The sequence below is a fragment of the Dermochelys coriacea genome, chromosome 9 (genome assembly GCF_009764565.3).
Source record: "Dermochelys coriacea isolate rDerCor1 chromosome 9, rDerCor1.pri.v4, whole genome shotgun sequence".
Taxonomy (NCBI): Eukaryota; Metazoa; Chordata; order Testudines; family Dermochelyidae; genus Dermochelys; species Dermochelys coriacea.
Genome location: NC_050076.1, coordinates 105,059,524 through 105,084,426, shown reverse-complemented (window position 1 = coordinate 105,084,426; position 24,903 = coordinate 105,059,524). Strand labels below are relative to the sequence as shown.

The following is a 24,903-nucleotide window of genomic DNA, read 5'->3' as shown; positions in this document are numbered from 1 at the left end:
CCAGCCCAGGGTCATGCAGTAATTTTTGTTGTAAGAAGCGGGTCACAATACAATGAAGTTTGAGAACCCCTGCACTAAGTCTATGGTTACGGTTTCACCACCAGCCTTAATTCTTCAAATCATCATGTGAACCAAAGACTTTTCTATCTGTACTAAAGCAGCAGTGTGCTTGATGGTGGGGTAGAACATGGAGCTCTATGAACAGAGTGTTACTTACAGGATTGTACTGAAGGGCAGAAACATAGGCTTGTACTGCCCCTTCCATATCACCTGCAGCTACCAGTGCAGCAGCCAGATTAATATATCCATCAATGAAATCTGGTTTGAGGCGTAGCGCATGCCTATAATGCTCAATAGCTTCTTGCAGCTGCCCACGTTCCTTGTACACATTCCCTAGATTCGAGTAGGCTTCGGCCAACAATGGATTCTGTTTAATAGCCAAAGTGCTGAAGTGAGCAGACCTGGAGAAAATCAGACAAGTTAACACAAACAACTTTGCCAATGGTGGGGTTTACAGGCAAGCCTATGGCCAGAATTACTCGTACAATCTCAAGTCAGTCAAATATATAACCAACTAACCATCCTTGCAAAACCATCCTGCAAGATTTATCTGCCCAGACACAAAATCTACTATTCCAACTTCACAATATTTTACATGCTTATTCAAGACAGATTACTTGTCAGAGGTAAGTACAATTTTGCCAAGCTTCTAGCCTAAGCGCATACCGATGGATCAAAAACACTGCAAAAAACTTCTATTCACACGTTTCAACGGTTGCAGGCTTCGGCATGCCTTCCGATCAACCTACACACATTTTTTCTGACTCTTTTCAATAGACAGTGTAACAGGAAGGGGTGATGTAGAAACTTTTTGTTCCCTAAACTTGGGAAATATTACACTTGATCTAAACCACATAAAATGATCCCAAGGTACTATGGTTAGGACATGCTTGTAACAATAATTCTAAACACACCATTTAATTAGTTATACCTCCAATAACTAGAACAGTTAACAAGCTTTTAAACATCTGAGGTATAGTAGAAAGTAAGATGAATGAAGGTAAAAGTACACCAATGAGTCAACTTTGAGGCCAAGAAAATTTCACAAAGATTGCAAAGAGATGAACATATTTCAGGGATAAACAATATGTGTTGCAGCCTAACAGCTAGTGTCCTAGTGGCACCAGAAGAAACAACGAATAACGTACAAGTGCCTTTGAGTGCACCTGGTACATACAGCTGATGCTGATTTGTCCATTTATGGCATTAACAGAAGCTATCCCTGTCACATGTTTAACCAACGTAAGCTATTTAGAGGAATGTGTGCATCTCTCTATTCTTCAATTCAGTTACTTTGAGCACAAAACCCAAAGCTCTGAGGAGGCTTAATAAAAGCAAACACTTTCATATGTTTTGCATGAAGATTGTCATTACAGAGGCTCCCATTCCCAAGCTGGTAGAGGGTTTCATGGAGCATAATTTACCAACCTTGGATACAACCTCTACAGAAAGTGTAAAAAAGCCCAGAAGAGATATTAGACACTACCTTGGAGTTGCCTGGGATGCTAGTCACCATAACCAAAGCCAAAAACGGAAAAATAATCTATGGTTAGTGCCCTGATCTTCTCCATTGTCAGTCAAGTAGTGACTCAGATATCAGTGAAATAACAAAATTAACTAAAATTATAACAAAGTTTCTCATAGCTGCATAAAGCATTAATAGATTCTTTTTTCAGACTAAAAGTGTTAACGAAACGAAGAGTAGAAATGCATATTCCAAATCTCTTACCTGTCCAGTCTGCGACATTGGAAGTGAATGGACGATAGTAATAAAAGAACACCAGTGTTATCAGGCTCTTGTCTCCAAAGCTGCATGCAGTGTCTCTCTGCTGCTTCAAAATCTCCTGCCTGATATTCACGATGAGCCAACTCCGCTAACCCTTGGAAGGAAAGCATACGTTTCGTTGGTTCTGGAGAATCACCAAAACATTTAGGGGGGAAAACAAAAAGTTAGAAAATGGAAACAAAAAGCTGTAAAAATATGGTGTGTAAAATTAAAGGATGAAAATGCTTGAAACTATGTAAAGCACTAGAGTGTCTGGCATTTTAAACTCCTAAATCTTCATTTCAACATACTTTTATGACATCTCTAGCATTAATTTATATGTTTAGTTTACAATGGTCTTTTCTCAATCAGGGGTGGGAAATATAGTCAATAAGAATTTATAATCAATATATTAAAAGCTGTTTATTTTCAGAAATTCACCAGTCATTACTCCCTGCTTCTCTTTTCATGACATACAAAACTATCAAAACTAAATAATGTACGATGCAACCACTGAGTTTTTAAAACTGAATTAGAGACTTCACACTGAAATTCTATTCGAAGAGACTTCTGCTGCAATATTGTATTTCCTGTCCTTAATACCTCAGCATGAAAACAGGTTGAATCTGTTTGCTTATTCCCCCCACCTGGAGCTAGAACCTGCTCATAATATTATAATCCATTGCTCTAGTAAGTATTGGATGGGAAACAGCAAGAACAATAGCACTCTTAAAAATAAAGATACAGGTTTCATGCAAAAAAAAAAAAAAAACCCTCAAGAAATAAAAGAAAAGTAACAGAAAGACTTTTGCTACATATGAAGACTTGTTTAGCATTAGAACTTGTTTCAAAGTTTTCATATGGTGCAAGCAAGTCTCAAATGGTATTTCCCTTGCCCTCACACACTGCTTATCTCATCTATGCTGAACAAAAACAAAACAACAACAACAAAAAACCATCCAGAGGGTGGCTTGGCTAACAGAGCATGCTGTAATTAAAGACTATATTCTCCTAGCCCTTCAAGGAATGGGCCATTAGGAAGGACAGGCTTGGGGGGGCAAGGTTGTTAAGCAGAGGGAGTTAATTTTGAATGTTTAGTTAGATTAGGAACAGGAGTTTTATGTGTTTGATAAAACTTGAATATTTTTGTTTATATATAATGCTTATTTTAAAGGTTTAAATGAAACAGCACCTTTCTGAAACAAAGATCATGCAATCCTACTTCCCAAATGCAAATCACAGCTACCTGGCATGGAAAATGAACCATTAGGCTGAAGCACAGGTATACTACTACTAAGCAGGGCTTGAAAAATCCATTTGTCCCAGAGAACAGGTAAGTCGCCCTGCACCAAGGTTTGTCTGAACATTTTGTACCACCGATTGTTACTTGTAACACTGAAGATTAATGTAAATGGAAGACCAGCGAAAGACTTCTATTTTTCCAATTATTGTGGATGTGTTTTTACCAGACCCTTGTGCAACCAGTTTCACACACAAACATTTCCCACCATAACCTGGTTGATCTTTATTTTATTAAATGCAAAACACATGTACAGCTGAATCCTCCGTAATACTAGGGACCTGAAACAGATCTAATTTACCAGAGAAGCATATAGATACTACAGAAATCCCTGGAAGTCAGTTTCCTCTGCTTGTAAGAATCTAAAAACTATACCTGTGTGTGAAAAGTAGGAAATTGTGAAAAAAAGAAAGAAAAAGGTCAAGGGAATCTAAAGCTACTTATTCAGTTTTTTAATTCACTCTTTTCAAATTGATGGTATCCCCTCAATCTTTCATTTAAAAATGAATTTTTCCAGTGCTGATTGTAGAGAGACACTCTGTTCATGTTTGCAAAAAGAAAAGGAGCACTTGTGGCACCTTAGAGACTAACAAATTTATTTGAGCATAAGCTTTCGTGAGCTACAGCTCACTTCATCAAAAGCTTATGCTCTAATAAATTTGTTAGTCTCTAAGGTGCCACAAGTACTCCTTTTCTTTTTGCGAATACAGACTAACACGGCTGCTACTCTGAAATCTGTTCATGTTTGGAAGACTAAGCTGATTCAGTGTTATCTTTCAATGGAAGACAGACAGCTCTAGTGTGTCTCCTACTGTTCATAGCTTTGACATGCTGCCCTAGGGTGGAATTAGCAACACTCTGGTCACGTTCATAACTATGAATCCCTCAAGTTTTACCACACAGCTTGGGAAAGCTCTTAAGAGAGGCTAGCTCAAGTTATTCGCAGACAAACCTCCAAAATAGGCTGAAAGAGTAAGTGGTGCTTCAAATTTTTAGACCTACTAGTCACAGGCTATGAAAGCTGGACTCTTCTTGGGGAATCCAAGGACACCACCATTCCCAGGAACTTGATCTAGTCGAGGACTAGGGCAGCTCACCAGAGAATGGCCTAGACTAGTGGTTTTCAAACTATGGGTCGTGACCCAGTACTGGGTCACGGAATGTAAGGCACTGGGTCGCGGTGGCTGTGGTCCCATCGGTGGTGCTGCCCAGCTAAAGGCAAGCTCATCCCTACCTGTTCTGACACCATGCTGCGCCCCATAAGCGGCCAGCAGCAGGTCTAGCTCCTAGGTGTGGGGGGCTGCATGGGGCTGCACAGGCCCCCGAGCACTGGCTCCACACTCCCATTGCCTGGGAGCTGGGGGAGCTGGTGCCTGTGGGCGAGAGCCACCTAGTAGCCAGTTCCGCTGCTGGCTGCTTCCAGGAGTAAGAGGTTTGCGGTACCAAGACAGGCAGGAAGCTTGTCTCTGCACCCCGGCTGCACCGCTGACTGGGCACCGCCAGAGCTAAGCCTGCACCCCAACCCCCTGCCCTGAGCTTCCCCAACCCAGAGCCCCCTCCTGCACCCTAAAACCCTCAACCCCAGCCCAAGAGCCCAGACCCCCACCTGCACCCTAACCCCCTGCCCCAGCCCAGAGCCCCCCTCCCACACCCTGAACCCCTCATATCCAGCCCTCACCCCTGCACCCCAACCCTCTATCCCAGCCCTGAGCCCCTCCCACACCCCAAACCCCTAATCCCCAGCTCCACTGGGTTGCAGGCATCAACAATTTTCTTCAACGGGGTCACCAGAAAAAAAGTTTGAAAACCACTGGCCTAGACCACACTTAGGTACCCAGTTCTCATTGGCGCTACTTCAGTTCAGTTGGTTCAGTTTTAGTCCTTCAAATAGCGTGTGCCTGGTTTAAAAAAAAAAAAAAAAATTTCCAATCTCTGCTGTTAAGTGTTCTACTACTACTGAAGTTGCAAAGACAAAGGAAGCTAAAAGGAGGAAATCAATTGCTATGTACTACTGCCCTTAACTCAAGATGGAAATGCTGAAATGGGATTTACAATTGTGAAACTAAAGGTAATCCGTTTTGTTTGCTTTGAAACTTAGATACAGCGTTTTATTCGCCCGCCCCTCCCCCCGTCTGCCAAAACACAAACATTTAAGCATTTCATGCTTAAAAGTGGAGGGCAAGGTGGATAAAAATCAACGATTTTTTTTTAAAAAAGCAAGATTTTTTTTTATTATTTTAATCAGATTTTTTTTGATAAAATTTTTTTTGAGGGAAAAAACCTATCTGAAGATAATGTTAATTAAGATATCTGAGATATAATGCATCTCATCATGGAATAGGGAGTATAAATTCTAATATATTCATGTAATGTTTAAGAAAAGTTTTGTGAAGGAGTTCCAACAGTTCATGGATTAGGGACCCAATCCTATGGGGTTCCATTGGCTTCTCTATAGATTATTTAGGTTAATCCTTCTATCTAACCAATGGGACTCAGTGCTCAGTCTAGAAAATATCATCAGAGATGTTTAGTTTTGTAGTCCTCAAACTGGATTCGTCTCTCCAGAGATAACATGCTTGTTAACAGAAAGAAAGACAGAAAGACAGATGTCAACCTTATTGTCCCTCTGTAAATTTGTGTACACAGAATCAATCCCTTACCTCTCTCTAAAAGAGCAAAGTTTCAAAAAAGTTCAATGAATAGATGATTGTTGGGGGCGGAATAGATCTGAACAAAGAGAAGAAGTCTGGAGATAAATGTGAGAAGCGAGGGACATATATATGTTTGTTTTGTTATAATATTATATGCTTGCTGTTGAAGAAAAAAATCCTGAATATGTAACGTTTTTATTTAACTAAAACAATTTAAATGTCTGTCTGGTGATGTTCTCCTCCTAATACAGCATGGCAAGAAAATCCTCCAAATATTAATGATTAACCTGTTGAATTGGAGATATTTATGAAGTCATTGGGAGGTGAACTATCTGCTTCAATTACCTTTGGTAAATGAAAAAAACATTCATTCATTTTCTGATATAGCTGTAAAACTAAACCTGAAAAGTTTTCAAAATAATTCACTGTTTTAACAATGTATAGTGTGTACCTTCTAAAAATGAAACCTACATCTCTATCTGGTGCTAGGGGAGCCAACTAGGGGGAGCGCTTTTCTTGACCTGCTGCTCACAAACCGGGTAGAATTAGTGGGGGAAGCAAAAGTGGATGGGAATCTGGGAGGCAGTGACCATGAGTTGGTTGAGTTCAGGATCCTGACGCAGGGAAGAAAGGTAAGCAGCAGGATACGGACCCTGGACTTCAGGAAAGCAGACTTTGACTCCCTCAGGGAACAGATGGCCAGGATCCCCTGGGGGACTAACATGAAAGGGAAAGGAGTCCAGGAGAGCTGGCTGTATTTCAAGGAATCCCTGTTGAGGTTACAGGGACAAACCATCCCGATGAGTCGAAAGAATAGTAAATATGGCAGGCGACCAGCTTGGCTTAATGGTGAAATCTTAGCGGATCTTAAACATAAAAAAGAAGCTTACAAGAAGTGGAAGGTTGGACATATGACCAGGGAAGAGTATAAAAATATTGCTCGGGCATGTAGGAAAGATATCAGGAGGGCCAAATCGCACCTGGAGCTGCAGCTAGCAAGAGATGTCAAGAGTAACAAGAAGGGTTTCTTCAGATATGTTGGCAACAAGAAGAAAGCCAAGGAAAGTGTGGGCCCCTTACTGAATGAGGGAGGCAAGCTAGTGACAGAGGATGTGGAAAAAGCTAATGTACTCAATGCTTTTTTTGCCTCTGTTTTCACTAACAAGGTCAGCTCCCAGACTGCTGTGCTGGGCATCACAAAATGGGGAAGAGATGGCCAGCCCTCTGTAGAGATAGAGGTGGTTAGGGACTATTTAGAAAAGCTGGACGTGCACAAGTCCATGGGGCCGGACGAATTGCATCCGAGAGTGCTGAGGGAATTGGCGGCTGTGATTGCAGAGCCCTTGGCCATTATCTTTGAAAACTCGTGGCGAACGGGGGAAGTCCCGGATGACTGGAAAAAGGCTAATGTAGTGCCCATCTTTAAAAAAGGGAAGAAGGAGGATCCTGGGAACTACAGGCCGGTCAGCCTCACCTCAGTCCCTGGAAAAATCATGGAGCAGGTCCTCAAAGAATCAATCCTGAAGCACTTAGAGGAGAGGAAAGTGATCAGGAACAGTCAGCATGGATTCACCAAGGGAAGGTCATGCCTGACTAATCTAATCGCCTTTTATGATGAGATTACTGGTTCTGTGGATGAAGGGAAAGCAGTGGATGTATTGTTTCTTGACTTTAGCAAAGCTTTTGACACGGTCTCCCACAGCATTCTTGTCAGCAAGTTAAGGAAGTATGGGCTGGATGAATGCACTATAAGGTGGGTAGAAAGCTGGCTAGATTGTCGGGCTCAACGGGTAGTGATCAATGGCTCCATGTCTAGTTGGCAGCCGGTGTCAAGTGGAGTGCCCCAGGGGTCGGTCCTGGGGCCCGTTTTGTTCAATATCTTCATAAATGATCTGGAGGATGGTGTGGATTGCACTCTCAGCAAATTTGCGGATGATACTAAACTGGGAGGAGTGGTAGATACGCTGGAGGGGAGGGATAGGATACAGAAGGACCTAGACAAATTGGAAGATTGGGCCAAAAGAAATCTAATGAGGTTCAATAAGGATAAGTGCAGGGTCCTGCACTTAGGATGGAAGAATCCAATGCACCGCTACAGACTAGGGACCGAATGGCTCGGCAGCAGTTCTGCGGAAAAGGACGTAGGGGTGACAGTGGACGAGAAGCTGGATATGAGTCAGCAGTGTGCCCTTGTTGCCAAGAAGGCCAATGGCATTTGGGATGTATAAGTAGGGGCATAGCGAGCAGATCGAGGGACGTGATCGTTCCCCTCTATTCGACACTGGTGAGGCCTCATCTGGAGTACTGTGTCCAGTTTTGGGCCCCACACTACAAGAAGGATGTGGATAAATTGGAAAGAGTACAGCGAAGGGCAACAAAAATGATTAGGGGTCTAGAGCACATGACTTATGAGGAGAGGCTGAGGGAGCTGGGATTGTTTAGTCTGCAGAAGAGAAGAATGAGGGGGGATTTGATAGCTGCTTTCAACTACCTGAAAGGGGGTTTCAAAGAGGATGGCTCTAGACTGTTCTCAATGGTAGCAGATGACAGAACGAGGAGTAATGGTCTCAAGTTGCAATGGGGGAGGTTTAGATTGGATATTAGGAAAAACTTTTTCACTAAGAGGGTGGTGAAACACTGGAATGCGTTACCTAGGGAGGTGGTAGAATCTCCTTCCTTAGAGGTTTTTAAGGTCAGGCTTGACAAAGCCCTGGCTGGGATGATTTAACTGGGACTTGGTCCTGCTTTGAGCAGGGGGTTGGACTAGATGACCTTCTGGGGTCCCTTCCAACCCTGATATTCTATGATTCTATCTCTGAATTGTAAAGAATATGTATTAAGTTTATACCAACCAACAAAAATGCACTTTTATGTAGAAATCCATGATTAAATCGAGTCTTCCCGACTAGTGATTTAAATCAAATTCACCCTGCTGAAGGGTGACAGATACAAGGAAGTGGCTCAGAGATGCTTTACTTTTGTCCAAAACTTGGGAGAATGGATTCTACTAACCTGAGTATCGGTGAAACACACCCTTAGATTTTCTTCATTTGCCAAATCTTTCAAAAATGAGCAACATCCCCACTTCTCCCCACCAATTAAATTCAGGAGCACTACTGCCAACCAACCACTTCACTTCTTTCTGTGAAATTTTGGAACTGGTCCTATTCGCAAGTATTGGGGGGATGGGGTGGCCAGCTAGATCAGAGTCCAAAATGAAATCAGAGCCCTGCTCTTTAATACTGATATGTAAGAGGTATGTAAGAGACACCATTTATCCAAAAATGCACAGCCTTGCACTTAATACCTTCCTATAGAGTCCACTTCAAGTCAAACTAGTTCTGAAACTAACAATGATAGTTAAGTAGATTCCAGAAGAGTTCTTCCTAAGAGAACTCTGTAGCTATTATTTATATAGTCCAGCGTAAGTGCATTAATTCAAATGTTTTCTAAAGACTTTATGAGAGACCTTGACCAAAAATAGTATGTGCTGTGACAATAAGTTGGTTTGTCAAGTGCTCAGGAACAGCAATAACCAGTGTAGAAAACAAAAAAAAACTATAAATAGATGCCAAAAGCTAATTTTCTTGCAAAAGATTTGATCTTAACAGCAGATCTTAAAAGTATTTTCCTGTTAAGCTGTCAGTTTATGAAAAAGTATTTGGTTCACTTCAATGCATACTCCTGAAAATACAGAAAGGAACTCCTAAAAAATGTAACTGGAACTAAGGGGATGAGGTAGGAGGAGAGGTCCAGGCATTTCCCAAGAAATATTTCTGGGCCCTATTTCATAAAGCCTTCACGCAAGTGCAAACTAAATCATGGTTCTACCACACATCAAAAAATGCACACTCAGTGATGCTTTAGAAGAAATTCAAGCTATGATGAAAACTGAAATATGAAAACAAAAAAGCCAAACAATGCGACTTAGAAAATAGAAATAAAAGTTAAAAAAAAGTTTAGACTGATGTGGCAACCAAAAACTGCAGTTTAAGACCTGCAATTTATACTATTTACCACAAGTTGTTACAGAAAGAACATAAAAGAAATATAATGTGACCAATTTGTATGATTTGCAGGATCAGCGAGCCACCTTGAGTTGCTGTGTGAAATATCTGGGGACTACATTGTCCTATGCACAATTACTGAACCTCAGACATAGGATTCTGGAAAATTCCACCTTTCAAATTGAATCATTTAGTATAAACGTCTCAGCTTCTTGGTTACAAAACAGAAAAGGCAATATGCAAAAGGCAAGAACTAAATAAACTACAAGAACTAATGTTTTATGCTGACACTTTATATGATTCGTACATCAACAGAATAGGATACAGAATACTTTCGTATTAGCTTGTACTTCTCATCAGCAGAAAACCCATCCCCCACTGCCAATGTATACACCTCAGTGCTTTTTTATTTTCGCTGATCTCTCTTGAAAACAACCACATTTGCCGTAATGGTTAAGAACCCCCAGAAAACTGAGCTCTGGAATTAAACTTCAATCCTCAACAGTATCAATATCCAAATCTGTCAACACAGACGAACCAAAGGACCAGTAGCAGCAGGACGCCTGCGGCGCTGACTGGGGAGAAGGACCCCTTTACCCCATGGGGGAAGGGCAGGCTCTGCGAGACCGGAACAGGAAATACCAGCAAACGGCCCTCTGCGAACAGAGGTCGCAGGGCCTTCAGCCCCCCCCTTCCCCGGCAGGGACCCCACCCCAGCACGGGGCCTACAGCCCCCCCTTCCCCGGCAGGGACCCCACCCCCAGGCCCTCCGGGGACACGGGGCCTACAGCCCCACGAACACCGCAGCCCTAGCAGGGCGGTGATCCCAGGTCTCCCGCATCCCCACAGCGAGATGAGGCAGGGCCTGCCCGGCCCCGCAGGCCCGGTACCTGTGCTGTCAGCCACATTCCCCACAGAGGTCGCCATCAGGAGAGAGGCCGGGGCTGCGGCTGGGCGGGCGAGCCTCGGGCTGAAGCTCTGGGGCTCCCCGGGCGCGGAGAGATCCAATCGGGCGCGAACAAGCCAGCGAGCAACAGCGTCTCCGAGCTCCCCCTTCACGCTGAGGCGGCGGCTCCAAAAATGGCGGCAGAGGCGTAGGAAGACACAGGGCCGGGGCGTATGGCTCCTAACGGACCTATTTCTTTCCACAAAATAGTCCGTCTAGGCAAAGGAATCCTGGGCCATCTAGAATCCTAGCCGATATCAAATCCACTTGAGGCGGATGAATCTGTTTCTGGAACTAACTCGCCTCTTTGCGATGGACTCCCTGATTAGGGAGCCACAGAAGCCTATAGGAAGTTACCACTCATCTTCTCGGTATCGTTCCGCGTCAGACCATTGCGACAAATGAGAGCTCAGGGCGCATGTGTCAGGCGCTACCACCTTCTCTCACCCGCACATGGCGCCCGCGGCTAACTCCGCTGCGTGCGTCAAGGAGACGCAGCGCCGCGGCGCGTGCATATGAGCCCAAGCCCCGCCCCCAGGGGTGGAGCTTAGAGAGCGTTCCAGGCTGGGCCCCGCGCCCGGTCTCCCCTCTCCTCCCGAGAAGACCCGGCTGCAGGGAGCGGCGGGGCGAGCTGGACTCGAGTCTCATAGCGTGGCCCCCCGGCGAAAGGCCGGCGGGAAGAGAAGAGCGCTGCCCAGCACAGGGAACAGGGCAGCTACTTTCGTGTTCGCAGTTATAAAAGTGAAATGATTTTGGTGTAAATTAGTCTCTGAAGGAGGGAGGCTGACCGCTCCTAGCTCCTCCTGGTATTATGGATCTCTTATTTTCCGTAAATACATTCAGCCTCATTAATACCCCCCCCCACACACACACACACCAGTTTCAGCTGAAATGAGCATTACACCCTCTTACCGTTACAAATTTATTTCAAATACATTCACTAGCAAAATGTAAATTAAAGGAACTTTCATTAAAACAAAATATGTCAATATTAACTGAAAGGTTTAGAATTTAAATACACAAGTCAGGAAATTCAACATTTATGATTCTGGTTGGATGTGTGGCTACTACCATTTCTATATATGTACCAAGAGGGGATTTTTCCAGATGTGACATAGGTATTTTGAAGGAACCCAAACGCTAAGTATTCACTCTAGCTAAAAACATCAGATTTTAAATTTCACTTTGAACACTGTCTATTCTTCTCCCTTCTGTCCCATACATGGAAGAGCACCAACATGCTTACCAGGCAAGGATGGTTATGAAATCACAAGTGGACTGAGACCTGCTCTCACAAAAGCTAAGGGACAATGGACAGAAACCATCCTATAATGAAATAGCATATAAGGAATTTATCTGTATTTTGACTTTAAGGATTCATCCAATGAACTATACAACAGAAAGACAAGAAGGCTCTATAGCACTTCCCAGATGGGTCTATGCTTTCCCTTCATTTGATTAAGACAAGAAAGTGAATTCACTCCCAGATATTTTAAAGCACAAGGAAAGCCCAGAGAAATTCCTGTGCAACTCCTGGATGAAGACTTGGGTTAGCAGTTACGGATTTCCAGGACAAACTAACTTGAGCAGGGAGCTTCAAAAGACCTGTTCTTCCTGTGAATTAAGATGTTCAAGGCCGTTAAGCAGTTCCCAAGAGACCTAGAAACCAGTTGTGGTAGAATTCCAGGGAATGCATTCATGGGCTGATGGGCCTGACTAATTTTTTTCTGAATACTTGGGGTACATTTCAGAAAATATAAGGACCATGCCCTTCTCTAATAAAGGGGAAAAGCTGCTTTAGATGTTAAAAATGCTTTAGATGTTAAATTTACTCCGACTTTTGTAGAATATTTCTTCAATTGTTTATTTCTTATATAAATGTATGGGCTGGTTAACTGAGTCATATCAAAGGTCAATGTAAGGTATTTAAAAACCAGCCTAATATTTGTAGTAAGTTTTCAGTGTATATCTGAAAATAATGAGGGGAAGTAAAACTTTAGCTGGCTTCAGTACCTAGATTTCCTGGACTGCTGTGCAGGTCACAGAAGGTTCTCTTTGTCTAAATCTTGTCATTCACAATTCAGATAATTTAATAATAAATATACAACAGAATTCTACTAAAATTGAAGTTATACAAGAAAAATAAGCTGCTTCAAATTAACAGTGCATAGTCCCTTAGTACAAAAGAGTATGAGGGAAATTCATTCATCTGAATCCAGACCACAAATTGCTACATCCCTCAGTAACAGAGTATCTGGGCAACTCATTCATCTGAGTCCAGGTCACTATCTCCTGCAATGGAGTGAAAATCCTCACTATCTTCCTCATCCTCTGAAAGATGAACCTGACTTAACACACTTGGCCCACATCGCTGTTCTTCCTCCTCCTCCTCCTCTTCAGAGATTTCATACCCTCCAATGCTGCTAAAGCTGGTATCTCGTGTGTTGGACTTTGGATCTGGCTCCTCATAGCTGCCATAACTAAAAGAAAGAATGGAATCTCGTTACACTTACATTTTCACCTTACTTGTTTACATCCACATTTTCTACTTAACCTCTTACAGAAAAGAAAAAAGTCTGGTGACCTGCTCAAAAATGCCAGGACTTGGGTAGCTGAGAGATTCCCTTACAGCCTGCATTCCTACCCCATTCCCTACATTTCTATATTATTCTCAATGTTGATTACCTGATATTACTGTCCTCCATAACATGAGAGGTCTCCCCGCCATCACCCTCATAAGACATCATACTCTCTTCATTCTCCATGCCCATTCGTGTGTTCTCTTGAAGGACATGAGGTTGTTTGGGTCTCATTGCACTGGGCTCCACATCTGAATCACTGCCACTTTCACTGAGCTGGATAGCTGTGCAACAAACAGAAGAGGCCTGTTTATTAATTTTGACAGAGCTGATATACCTTGTGGATTGATTTGCGTCCTTTTGTAGTCTGTTGAAGTGGTACAATACTGGTTGATTTTCCAGAATAATTTTTCCTTTTACGAAAGCCATCTATCTTCCACACACTATCTTATCTGCCATTCTTGCACTGAAATAATTACCTCTTCTTACTCATCCATTCCATTTTGTGTTCTGTATCAGCCAACCTATCTGTGCAGTCCCCTTCTCTGGTCCTTCATAGCAGGATCCAATGTTCCAGCTTTCCTATCCAAATTTCATTCGAGCTTGCACCAGCTGCCCAGCCCCACTCCACATGTCCCTCAGCATCAGATCTAAGCTGCAGACCTCTCCTATTCCAAGCTTCAGAGTTTCACCATCTGAATCATGTGCGAACACCCAACTCTCTCTCCTGCTCACACTTAGCATTCACTGCTATTCCACTTCATCTTAGCTTTCATCTAAATTCATCTGGTTCTCTCTTTCTGCTGTTGACAGCAAAGGTGCCACAAGTACTCCTTTTCTTTTTGCAAATACAGACTAACACGGCTGCTACTCTGAAACCTGACATCTCCTTTGTAACTGCACCGTAACTATCTGTACTTTGTAACCAGTATACAAATATCCAGTGTCCTGTATACCTACAAAAGCTATAGCATATGCTACTATAATTAAAGGGCATGGAATTTGACTGGGTTTGGGAACTAATGATTCCTGCTCAGGGCTGTGATTTAAAGAGCCAGGACTTACATGAAAAGGGATTATCGCCTTCTTCATCACTCCCTTCATCCTCATCCTCTCCATCTGACATAAGCAAATCTTCATAAAGAACACTGGCCTGGGGCTGTTGTGCTGAGCCTTCTTCTTCATCAGCAAGGTCACCATCCCCATCTTCAACTTCCTAGGTCACAAAGAATGGGAATGGTATAGATCAAAGGTCATATATGAGGCTGCTGCCATAACTGGCATATTGACAATATACTCAATTATTTGTTTTTATATTGACAGTTTTATGACTTCAGATAAATATCGGATTAGTCACAGCTGTGGATTCTGATGTCACTGAGTGTGCCAGACCCAGCAGACTTCCCCTGCACTGTGGAGTCTTCTATCATGAGGATGCAAGTCAACTACAGATGGGATTTCTGTATATATACTCACTGGGGCTGGAGTCTTAGGTTTCCCATCCTCATCCTCATCAAACCCTTCAATATCTACGTCAGAGTCTTCCTCGCCCAGCCTACCTCGTCCCTGGCGCATCTGAATGAGGAACACAAATAGCAATATCATTGAGGAAGGTACCAGTGGTGATTGACACCACAATGAAAAATCCACCCAGGGAACAGGGAATCTTCCTAAGTATTCCAAGACCACTTAGCATTGTCTGCTACCTAGCTTCTCTTGCTGTACTCCTCCTAAGGAGTCCAAGAGAAACAGAGGCTTTAAAGCCTGGGCTTCTCTACTTTCCTAGCTACTCACAGAGTGGGACACTCAACCTTAAACTATAAGTTTTCCTAGGACATTTTCATAGGCAGTCAATAGGCTCCAGCAGGCCTTTTGTCAGCCACATGGGCTGAGGAGGAAGTGCTGCCCTCTTGGAGACAGAATCAACTCCCACATGTACTAGAGACACTGCCCACTAGGAAGCATTTTCAGAACAGCAGATACCAATGATATCAGACTATATTCTACAACTGAACTCGGATATTCTTAGTCTGCTGAGTGGGATGACCCAGGATCCTCCCTGCTCTCTCTCTCACACTATCTACTGTCACCTCACTCTGCAGACTTCCTTTCCTTTCTTTCTGCTTAATGTCGTCGTCGTCCTTCATTTTCATACTCACACTTCTATTAACACATCCCTGTATGCCATTCCCCCCTCAGTCCATATTTGCCCCCAAATGAAAAAATAAAACAAGACAGGTGCCCATCATCATCCTGACCACTTTGAATATATGTTTTCTCTCTTTTTTGTTGTTGGCTTTCAAGGCTTCTCTACACTACAGAACCTTGACCAGTATTGTTTGGCCAGCACTGTTCGGCCAGCACAACCCCAATGTAGATGCAGCATAAGCCAGCAGAAGGAGTTCTGCAAGCATAGTTACACCATCTCCACAAACAATACAGAAGTATTCTTCCATCAGCATCTATACCAGGGTTTTTAGTCATAGTTATGTCAGCCAAGGGATGTGATTATTTCACACTCCTAGCCAACACAGCTATGCTGGCAAAATGTTGCGCTGTAGACCAGGCCTCAGGGAGCCGTACCTGTCACTTCCTATGTGTCTGTACAGCACCCAGCACTTTTTGGTGCTACCACAATTTTAAAAAGTCTCCCAGACCTGTTGAATATATTTTTTCTGTGTCCTAATAAAAACTAAAGAGGGACTTGAACATCAGGCCTTTGTAGCTTGAGTCACCATGTGTCCATCCTGAGTAGTACAAGTGAGGGTCTCTGGCCCCGACAGATTCTCTCTCAGCAGTAGGTTTTCACCAGTCCTTATTCCCAGTTGCCACTTTTCAGTTTTTCCTTCTCCGTTGTAGCAGCCAAGATGCAGGAAAGTAGCAACTCTCTCAAAGGCTGCTCTAGCAATTGACTGTTCCTCAGCCTCCACAAAGCCCCACATTTCACTAATCTTGTAGCCCTATTATAACTGTGTCTCCACGTATCATATGATTCTGGCATAATACCAAAAATCCCATCAACTACCAGAGCAAAGAGAGCCTTTTGACTCACCAACTTCTCCCTCCAGGGAAGCGGGGGGCGGGGGGGGGGGGGGAGTCAGCTGTCAGACTCTGATCCCCGTTCTTGAGATAGAGAGAACCTTTTTAACTGCACCTAGCTCCACCTCTGCCAGGAAAAGCCACAAATCTGTCTGTCTTCTGTGACCCACAAAGCTAATCGCCTTCTTCCAATAAGTTACTTCAACTTCCTAGGTCTCTACCACATGAAAAATGGGAGATTTCTGACCTGTGTCCCCCGCTTCTCTGGGGTAGTGGTGGGAGTGTCCATAGCAGACAAGTTGCTCTCATCTTGATAGACTGAAGCATCACGTGACATACTGAGAGAGGTGTTGGTATCATACAAATCTGGTGGCTAAAGTACACGAGAAACAGGAGACATAACTTTCTCAGGAGCTGGATCAAGACTTTGGAACTCTACCACAGGAGATCAGAATGACCCTGGAGTTCACCGCTTTCAGAACTAAACACAGAATACCTTTGTTTGACCTGGCTTTCATTATTGAACACCTTATAATTACACTAAGCAATTTACTCCTAAGGAAAGGAGAGAAAAATATTTTGACTTCAAAAACATGCATATTACATGAATGGGCACAGTATAAAGACAGGACAACAAATATTTAGTATCATGTTAAGGTATGGTAAACAACAACACCACCCCTACAACTTTTTGGCTATTCTTTTGTGAACCATCTAATCACCAAACTGGAAAGAATTCAGAGAACAGAAATGAAAGAAAAGAGGTTACTTACCTGTACAGTAACTTGACTTATTCTAGTTGTTTAGTCCCTACGAATGCACCACTGTAGGATGTACGCATGCCCCTGCACTCTCTATTGGAGATAGTAAATAGCGGTGTCTGACTGTACAGAACAGTGCTTTGTGCTCCCATGTAAGAGCATACAGCAGACTTCCAAGCAGTATCTCAATGTGAAGGCAGGTACTGAGGAGGCAAATCCAAGACACTTTGGAGGACTGTGTCACTAAAGATAGCGTCAGGTTCTGGACTCAGGTACGACAATGTAATATTTGGTGAAGGTGTGAACTGAGGACCAGCTTGCAGCCCTGCAGATTTCTGGTATTGGGCCATCCTTAAGGAAGGCTGAACAAGTAGACTGAGCCCTAGTGGCTTGAGCTGTCAATCTATGAGGAGGGATGTATCCCAGCTACTTCATAACATGTCAAGACACAACCAGAAATTCACTTTGAAAGTCTGAGTGGAAATTGGCTGACACTTCCCCCTTTTGGCAAAGGAATTAAAGAATCTGGGAGAGGCCCTAAAGGTCTCTGTCCGGTAAAGGCTGAAGACGAGGGCACCCCAACCCACCCAAATCTGAGGATTTAAAATACTGGCAAACAAATCCCTTGATTGATATGAAACTCTGACAAGACTTTAGCGAGGACATGGGCGCAATGTGACCGTCACAGCAGAAAGGTATGGTGGATCTATAATTATTCTCCTGAGTTCTCCCTTTCTTCTGGCTGAGGTTATGGCTATCAGAAAGGAGTGTTAAGGGAGAGAGAACAGGTATTGGTTCAAACAGGGTTTTTTTAAGGCGTTGAGAATCAGATTAAGGTTGTAAGGGAAGCAGGGTTCTGGACAGGGGGAAATCAATTGTGTAAGCTCTTAACAACTCGGACCATGGATGGTGGGAAAAGATTGAAACCCCTGCTATAGGTGAACGGAAGGATGTGATAGCAGCCAGGTGTACTCTGGCTGAGCTCACTGACAGACTTTGGGCCTTTAAGTCCAACAGTAATCCAGCATCCTTGAGAGTGGTGCTTCTGAGGTTTGCAAAGAGCAGGGAGAGCACCAGGAATTGAAATGTTTCCACTTCTGCAGATAAGTTTTGTGAGTTATAGATTTTCTGCTTGTCAAAAGGACGGACTGAACATTGGCCGAACAATTTAACTCTATGCCCGAGAATCATTGAGGAGCCAAGCCATCAGTTTCAGAGATGAAAGGTTGGGATGGATCAGGGTACCTGAACTCTGACAGGAGATCTTCCCTGAGTGGAAGGCGGAGAGGCATAACCATAGGGAGATGAAGTAGATCCAAATACCATACTTGTCTCAACCATGAGAGTGCTATCAGCCCTTGCTCCTTCAAGGTAGCACCTTGGAACCTCCATATTTACTACTGTGATATGATTTTGGTATGTTTTGTACAATGCATGCCCTGTGAGGTATAATTTAAAAAGTCTTGATCTGTTGAGCATTATTATCCTGTTAAATTATGTGCATTACCATTGTATCTGAAGTTATGAAGTTTTGTTATGTGTGTGTTACTGAAATATAATGCGAGTTTGGGAGATGCCTGCAGCCAGCCTTTCAGTGTCAACAAAGGAGCACCTTGTAAGACAGATTTACATCAGAACCAGCCAGACATATGATGGCCCATCAAGAAGAATCCACTCTCCCAGAAACTCCTTAGAGAGGGCACGTACACAATGGGGGCTACCTGACCCCCACATCACAGCAAGGATCTTTCTAGCATCTGAAGAGAAAGAATAAATAAGGGCCAATGACATCACCACTTGGCCTCTCTCCTCCCCCATCTCAACACCTGGAAAATCATTTGGAAGACAAACTTTGAACTGGGGAGATTGGTACCAGGCTGAGAAGGAAATACAGCCTATGTATTAAGAACTGTGAGCAGCCTATAACATCTAGTAGGTTGAGAAAAGCTGATTCAAATCTTGCTTAGTCTGTTAAAGTTAGCATTAAGACTGCAGTTTTATTTCTTACGTAACTAATTTTGATTTTTTGCCTTCTACTTATGATCACTTAAAATCTATCTTTCTGTATGAATCTGGTTTATATTTGATCTAAAACAGAGAATCTCAGCTTCTCAGGTTAACAAGGGCTGTTGCACCTCCACCACCCTTTGTTGGAGTGGCAAACTAATGAACTTGCACTGTCCAAGGGAGTCTTGAGCAGTATAAGACAGTATATTTCTGGGGTGCAAGGTTGGGGTGATTTGCTGGTGCCTCTCTTTGTCTAATTCATGAGTGGGCGATTGTCCTTAGCTCCAGGATACTGATGTGGAGTGATATCTCTTGGAGCCATTTGCCCTGTTGTGCTGTGGCCCTTTGTAGCTGTGTTCCACAGCCCAGGAGACACACATCTGGCATGAGGATTTTCAAAGGTGGCAGACATGAGAATGGGGTTCCCACACAGACCTTCAGTGGGTCTCTTCACCACCTGAGAGAGTCTAGTAACTTGTGGGGGCACTGTGATTCATTTAGAAAGAGCGTCTGTTTAGGGTGTGCATAGTCCTTAGTCAAACCTGATGACATCTGAGGTGCAGTCTCACACACAGCATAACAAACAGATTCCGACGAGTGGCGTAGGAGTTGTAGGCAGGCCCTTCCTATTGTTTGGAGGCTGTGTTATAGAGTAGAGATGAAGCAGGACATAATGGAGAATCTTTCTTTGAGCAGGTACGCCCTGGCAGTTAGGGAGTCTAGTGTGGCTCCCGTGAAGTCTATCCACTGGACTGGTGTTAACAGAATTATTTAGATAGATATGAAGGTCCAGGGACTGAAATAGGGCAAGGATCTTGGTGGTTGCTGATTGGGCCTCTTGGGCATAGTGGCCCCTGAGAAGCCAGTTGACCCGATATAGAAAGACTGTGATGCCCCACTGATACAGGTGGGCCACTACTGCTGAGAGGACCTTTATAAAGACACTTGGAGCCATGGAGAGTCCAAAGGGGACGATACGGTATTGATAATGTTACAAGCCTATAACAAAGCACAGAAAGTGCTTGTGGGAGGGATGAATAGTAGGCATCTTAGAGGTTGAGGGTGACAAACCAGTCTGGGATTATAGTAGCTAAGCTTACTATCTTGAAGCATTGTGATAGGACATAGGTGTTTCCTGAGGTCTAAAATTGGCCTCCAGTCGCTGTCTTTTTTGGGAACCAGGAAATAATTGGACTAGAATCCTCTTCCAACAAATTCAGGGGGAACTGGCTCGATTGTCCGCAGATAAAGGAGGGATTGGACTTCCTCCTTTAGGAGAACCTCATAAGAGTGAATCCTGAAGAGGAATGGTAGAGAGAGGGGGAAATGAATGGAATATCCCATGGCAACCAACTCCAGGATCCATGTCTGAGATGCTGGGCAACTAGGAAATGGTACAGGCAGTCTCCAAAAGGGGGATAAGATGGCAGAATCATGCAGCAGAGGATCTGCAGGGCCCTCAACCAGGTCATCAAAATGGTCTCTTTAGAGGCAGGTGCAGGTTGCGCTGTCGCAGAGCATGGTGGTCCTATTTTCTGGACCTCCCTCGGGGGGGTTCTGTAGATCTAGTATAGATCTGTTGCAGGTATTACTGGAATGGTTAGGAGTTTTGTGCTAAGGCTTCATAAAACATCTGTTGCAGGCATGTATATTCCAATCAACCACAACGGTGACCTTGAGCGTTTGAGTAGAGTGAGGCATTCATGTCCTCACTACAGAGCTTGGGCCCTTCAAAGTGGAGGTCCTCCACAATATTTTACTCCTCTCTCGGGAGGCTGGAAGCTTAGAGCCAAGATACTTGGTATATAACTAGTGTGGTGGCTAAGGACCGCAAAACCACATTGGCAGCATCAAGAGAGTCTTTCAGAGAAGCTTTGGTGACTGACTCTCTGAAATGAGGGCTTGAGATTGTTCCCTTTGGTCTGGTTGTAGTTGTTCAATAAAACAAGCAAACTTTGAATAGTTGTTAAAATCATATTCTGCCATCAAGGCTGTGTAGTTTGCAACTTGAAACTGAAGAGCCACCAAGGAATAGCTTTTGCTACCCAGGAGATCTAGGCATTTAGCCTCCTTCTAGGCAGAAGGAGGTCTGGAGAATGCTTGATAATTTCTGTCATTGACTGCATGTAATATTTTTTTAATCTGCCTGTTTACAAGTGGACAGCAGAGTGGACGTTGTTTTCCATAGCATACATGCAGGTGACAACAATACCTCATTGATAGTAGGGCAATCTTAACCTGGGGAGTGATACGTAAAACGCCTACCAGGAAATGTTGAGAGTCCTCTAAAGGAATCTGAAGGGATTCCGCTAGATGGTTCATTGAGTTCTGGAGGGCCCTAAAGTTGTCTATATGGAAAGGCTGTGGTAGCATTACCAGGTCTGGGGAGGAGGAGGACTTGGTCAAATGGGGAGAGCCTTCTTCGTTAAGTGGGTCTCACTCCTCCTGGGTCTCCTTGGGTATGAGGGAGCACATGGTACCAGTGGGCAACCCTACAGTGCCTATGACTTGCAGTACCATCAAGTATTATTGCTGGTGTTTCCTCCAGGATGCTACCCTATAAAATTGGTTGCTGTAATGTGACAAAGTGGTTGAATAAGCCCAATGGGAAGGGGTCCCCATGGGTATTCATGCCCGAAGGACCTAGGACCTATGCTGAGCTCTGGAAAGTCCTTCTCAGGGTATGTTCCTAGAGGAGTGTGGTGGAATGGTGTCAAAAGACCCCTGCATGGAGACCTCAGAGTCTGAAGACACGGCATCCTGAGATGAAGGGGGGAGGAAGGAGGAAGAGGGCTTTGAGTATCAGTGCTGGAGGCAGTGGATCAGATCCTGTTCTGATGTGAAAGGATTCTATCTTCAGCTGTCAAAGCAATACTGGGAAAGTGGCTCCTTAAGAGGGGGACTTAAGTTCCTCCAAGATGAGGAGATCCTCAAGAGAAAGGAATCTGGAGGACTATAATAGGCAGTACCAGAGCCAAGAATGGGGACAGATGCAGGGCTAAAGAGGCTGCATACAATACCAGAGAGAATGACAAGATGTTGTCTCCATGCTTGCAGCGCTGATGTTCCAAACAGAATGGTACCAGGGAGAGAACTAGGTGCCAGTCTGGCTGATCTCTGTGGCTCTGAGATGAGGAAAGTACCAGAGCCCTTGAGGCAATCTTGAAATCCCTGGTTTTAGATTCATAGATTCCAAGGCCACAAGGGATCATTCTGATCTCTACAGCACAGGCCATAAAACTTCCCCAGAATAATTCCTAGAGCAGATCTCTTAGAAAAACGTCCAATCTTGATGCGTCTTGGTGCCTAGAGGCATCAGATGTTACCCAGTAGGGGCTTTTCGGTGCTGTTTTCCTGAAGGTCTCTGCAATCGGGGCTTCTTGGGCAGTACCTGGGCTTCAGTACCCATGTCAGCCAGAGCCTGGGCAGTACCCATTGTGGGACACAAGGGCTCCTGAGAGTCAGCTCTATAAGGGACTTACCCCTCTTTTGAACTTCAGAAGTCACTGCAGTTGCCTGAGAGGTTGAGGCCAATGTGCCCGTTGGTAGGGAAGATCGGACTCCATTGAAGCTATGGAGCGTCCCATTAAGAGGAGCTTCAGTCTAGCCTCTCTATCTTTGCAGGACCTGCCTTTGGATCTTGTGCAGACCTTACACTTTGACAGAATGTGAGTTTCTCTGAGACACTGGAGATATAGTACCCATTGCTATGGGAAAGAGACCTGAAGAAGGAAGCATAAATGTGCTATAACTAAGAAAAAATTAACTAGGAAAATAAAAACTAAAATAAAATAAATAAGGGAAGTACACAAGAAAGGTGGAAAATAGCTGAAAGCAGCAGACACCACAATTGCTCAATCTCAAACCACAGAGAGTTGAGAAGAAACTGGAATAGCGACAGATCCACACTTCCTTATATGCCCTTGCATGGAAGCATGAGGCTCTGCTCTGCACGGGCATGGACCTGCAGACATGGCTATTTACAGTCTCTGGCTGAGAGTGCATAAGCATGCACACATCCTATGGTGGACCACCCACAGGGACATTAAGAACTGACTGCAATGTCCTATGGGGATTATAACATGTTAAATATGGGGGGAAATGACATTTTTCCCCTCCTCTCACCAATCAAAGATTGTTCTCAGTTGCACATTTACTGTCCAATTGTGTTTTAAGTGTCCCAAGGTATGGTGCTTCTATGACTTCACTTGAAAGACTATTCCACAGCCCGACACATCCTACCATCAGAAAGTTTTCCCTGATATTTAGCCTAGTTTCTCCCCCTTTTAAATTCACTCATTATTCTTAGTCATACCCCCTTGTATGACCCTAAACCATTCCTGTCTCCATTTTGGGGGATTACACCCATAAAATACTGCACCCTTAGGTTTAATTTGCATAAGCAATGACTATTTAACGTCAACTTTTATCGTAAGTAATCTGTCCAGGCCCTTCATTTTTTCTGAATTTCTATTGTCTTTACATTTTGTTAGTATTGGGTGTCCAGAAGTAAATGCAATATTCCAGGTAGTCACACCAGACCCACTGTGACATACTGAACCTCAAAGTAGCACCTGTAACCCCCATATTCATCACTGGTATATGGTTATGATATTTCATACAAGGCATGACTTGCAAGGTATCATACGAAAGGTCATGGTCTGCTGAAACTCACTGTTCTGTCAAAATATATATACTGATAGTGTATATGAAGTTGAGATTTTGCTATATGGTTGTTACTGAAATATGTTGCGAGTCTGGGAGTCACCCCTGCAAGTTCCACAGTTCAACAAAGGAGATAATCCACATCCAAATGGCCACTGGCTAGGAGGGGAATCATAAACAAGAGATCTACAATTCAATAAGACACAGTTGCACGAGCATCAGATAATGAGGATTGCTCAATTCTGTGACTCAGCAAGGCCCACCAAGACATGTCTGGGCCAGTATTTTTCCAGGTGCATAAACTGAGGATATAAAATAAGAGAAGCAGCACAATGAGACCACCTCTCTCCTACCCCACCTATGCTGGGAAGACAAAGACTGAACTGCAGAATCTGGTCCCAGGCTGAGAAGGAAATTCAACCTGTATATTAAGAACTGTAACCTGCCTACAAATCCAGTGGGATGAGAAAAGCTGTTTGATTCAAAAATCTTGCTTAATCTAATAGAGTTTAGGATTTAGATGCAGTTTTACTTTTATTTCTTAGGTAACTATCGCTGACATTTATACCTACCACTTATACTATCTTCTGTAGTTAATACACTTATTTTAATGTTTTATCCTTACTAGTAAGTTTGTCTAAAATGCTTGGAGAATCTGCTCAAATTACAAAAGCTGGTGCATGTCCACTTTCCTTTGACGAAATGGTGAGCTAATTAATGAGCTTGCACCATTCAAGAGAAGGTCTTGAGTAGTGTAAGATAGTATATTTCTGGCGTGCAAGGCTGGGGTGATTTGCTGGTGCCTCTCTTCTGTATAATTCATGAGTGGCTTTGAGAGCCTTCATACAATTTAGCTGGGTGTGGGTCTCCACATGGTGATGGCTGAATGATAACAGCACCTGGAGGGGTTTACTGCTTGTCACTGGCAAAGCATTGTGGGAGACAGCCCAGGCTGGAGCGTTAAAGGGGCACAGCAGTCCCAAGTAGTATCCTGGGGATCTTGGCACACCCATGTAGAGAAAAAAGAAATTACTTGTTGCAACTGAGAGAAGCAATTGCACGGAGAGTTCTGCTCAGCTCCTGCAGTGTTGGGAAGATAGAATCTTCAGAGAATTTCGTTGCC

The 24,903-nt window shown here is 43.7% G+C and overlaps 2 protein-coding genes across 9 annotated transcripts in view; both read right to left on the bottom strand.

Moving 5' to 3' along the window:
• Positions 1 to 11,210, bottom strand: part of OGT (O-linked N-acetylglucosamine (GlcNAc) transferase) — a 76,427-nt gene extending 65,217 nt beyond the window's left edge. The window contains exons 1-3 of one of the 4 annotated variants that reach the window (XM_038415170.2): positions 10,674 to 11,210; positions 1,790 to 1,970; positions 218 to 461 (exon numbers count right to left, since the gene is read on the bottom strand). In XM_038415170.2, the coding sequence (XP_038271098.1) occupies positions 218 to 461; positions 1,790 to 1,970; positions 10,674 to 10,710 (462 nt within the window). In that variant the 5' untranslated portion in view covers positions 10,711 to 11,210. The remainder of the gene's footprint in view (positions 1 to 217; positions 462 to 1,789; positions 1,971 to 10,673) is intronic. The other 3 variants (XM_038415171.2, XM_043492754.1, XM_038415172.2) reach the window with 3 other exon arrangements.
• Positions 11,211 to 11,637: 427 nt separating this feature from the next.
• The window catches only part of TAF1 (TATA-box binding protein associated factor 1), a 150,468-nt gene continuing 137,202 nt past the window's right edge, over positions 11,638 to 24,903 (bottom strand). For 3 of the 5 annotated variants that reach the window (XM_038416405.2, XM_043491527.1, XM_038416404.2), the window contains 5 exons: positions 16,595 to 16,720; positions 14,785 to 14,883; positions 14,374 to 14,524; positions 13,415 to 13,592; positions 11,638 to 13,209 (listed from right to left, as the gene is read on the bottom strand). In XM_038416405.2, coding sequence (XP_038272333.1) covers positions 12,993 to 13,209; positions 13,415 to 13,592; positions 14,374 to 14,524; positions 14,785 to 14,883; positions 16,595 to 16,720 — 771 coding nt within the window. In that variant the 3' untranslated portion in view covers positions 11,638 to 12,992. The remainder of the gene's footprint in view (positions 13,210 to 13,414; positions 13,593 to 14,373; positions 14,525 to 14,784; positions 14,884 to 16,594; positions 16,721 to 24,903) is intronic. The other 2 variants (XM_038416408.2, XM_038416406.2) reach the window with 1 other exon arrangement.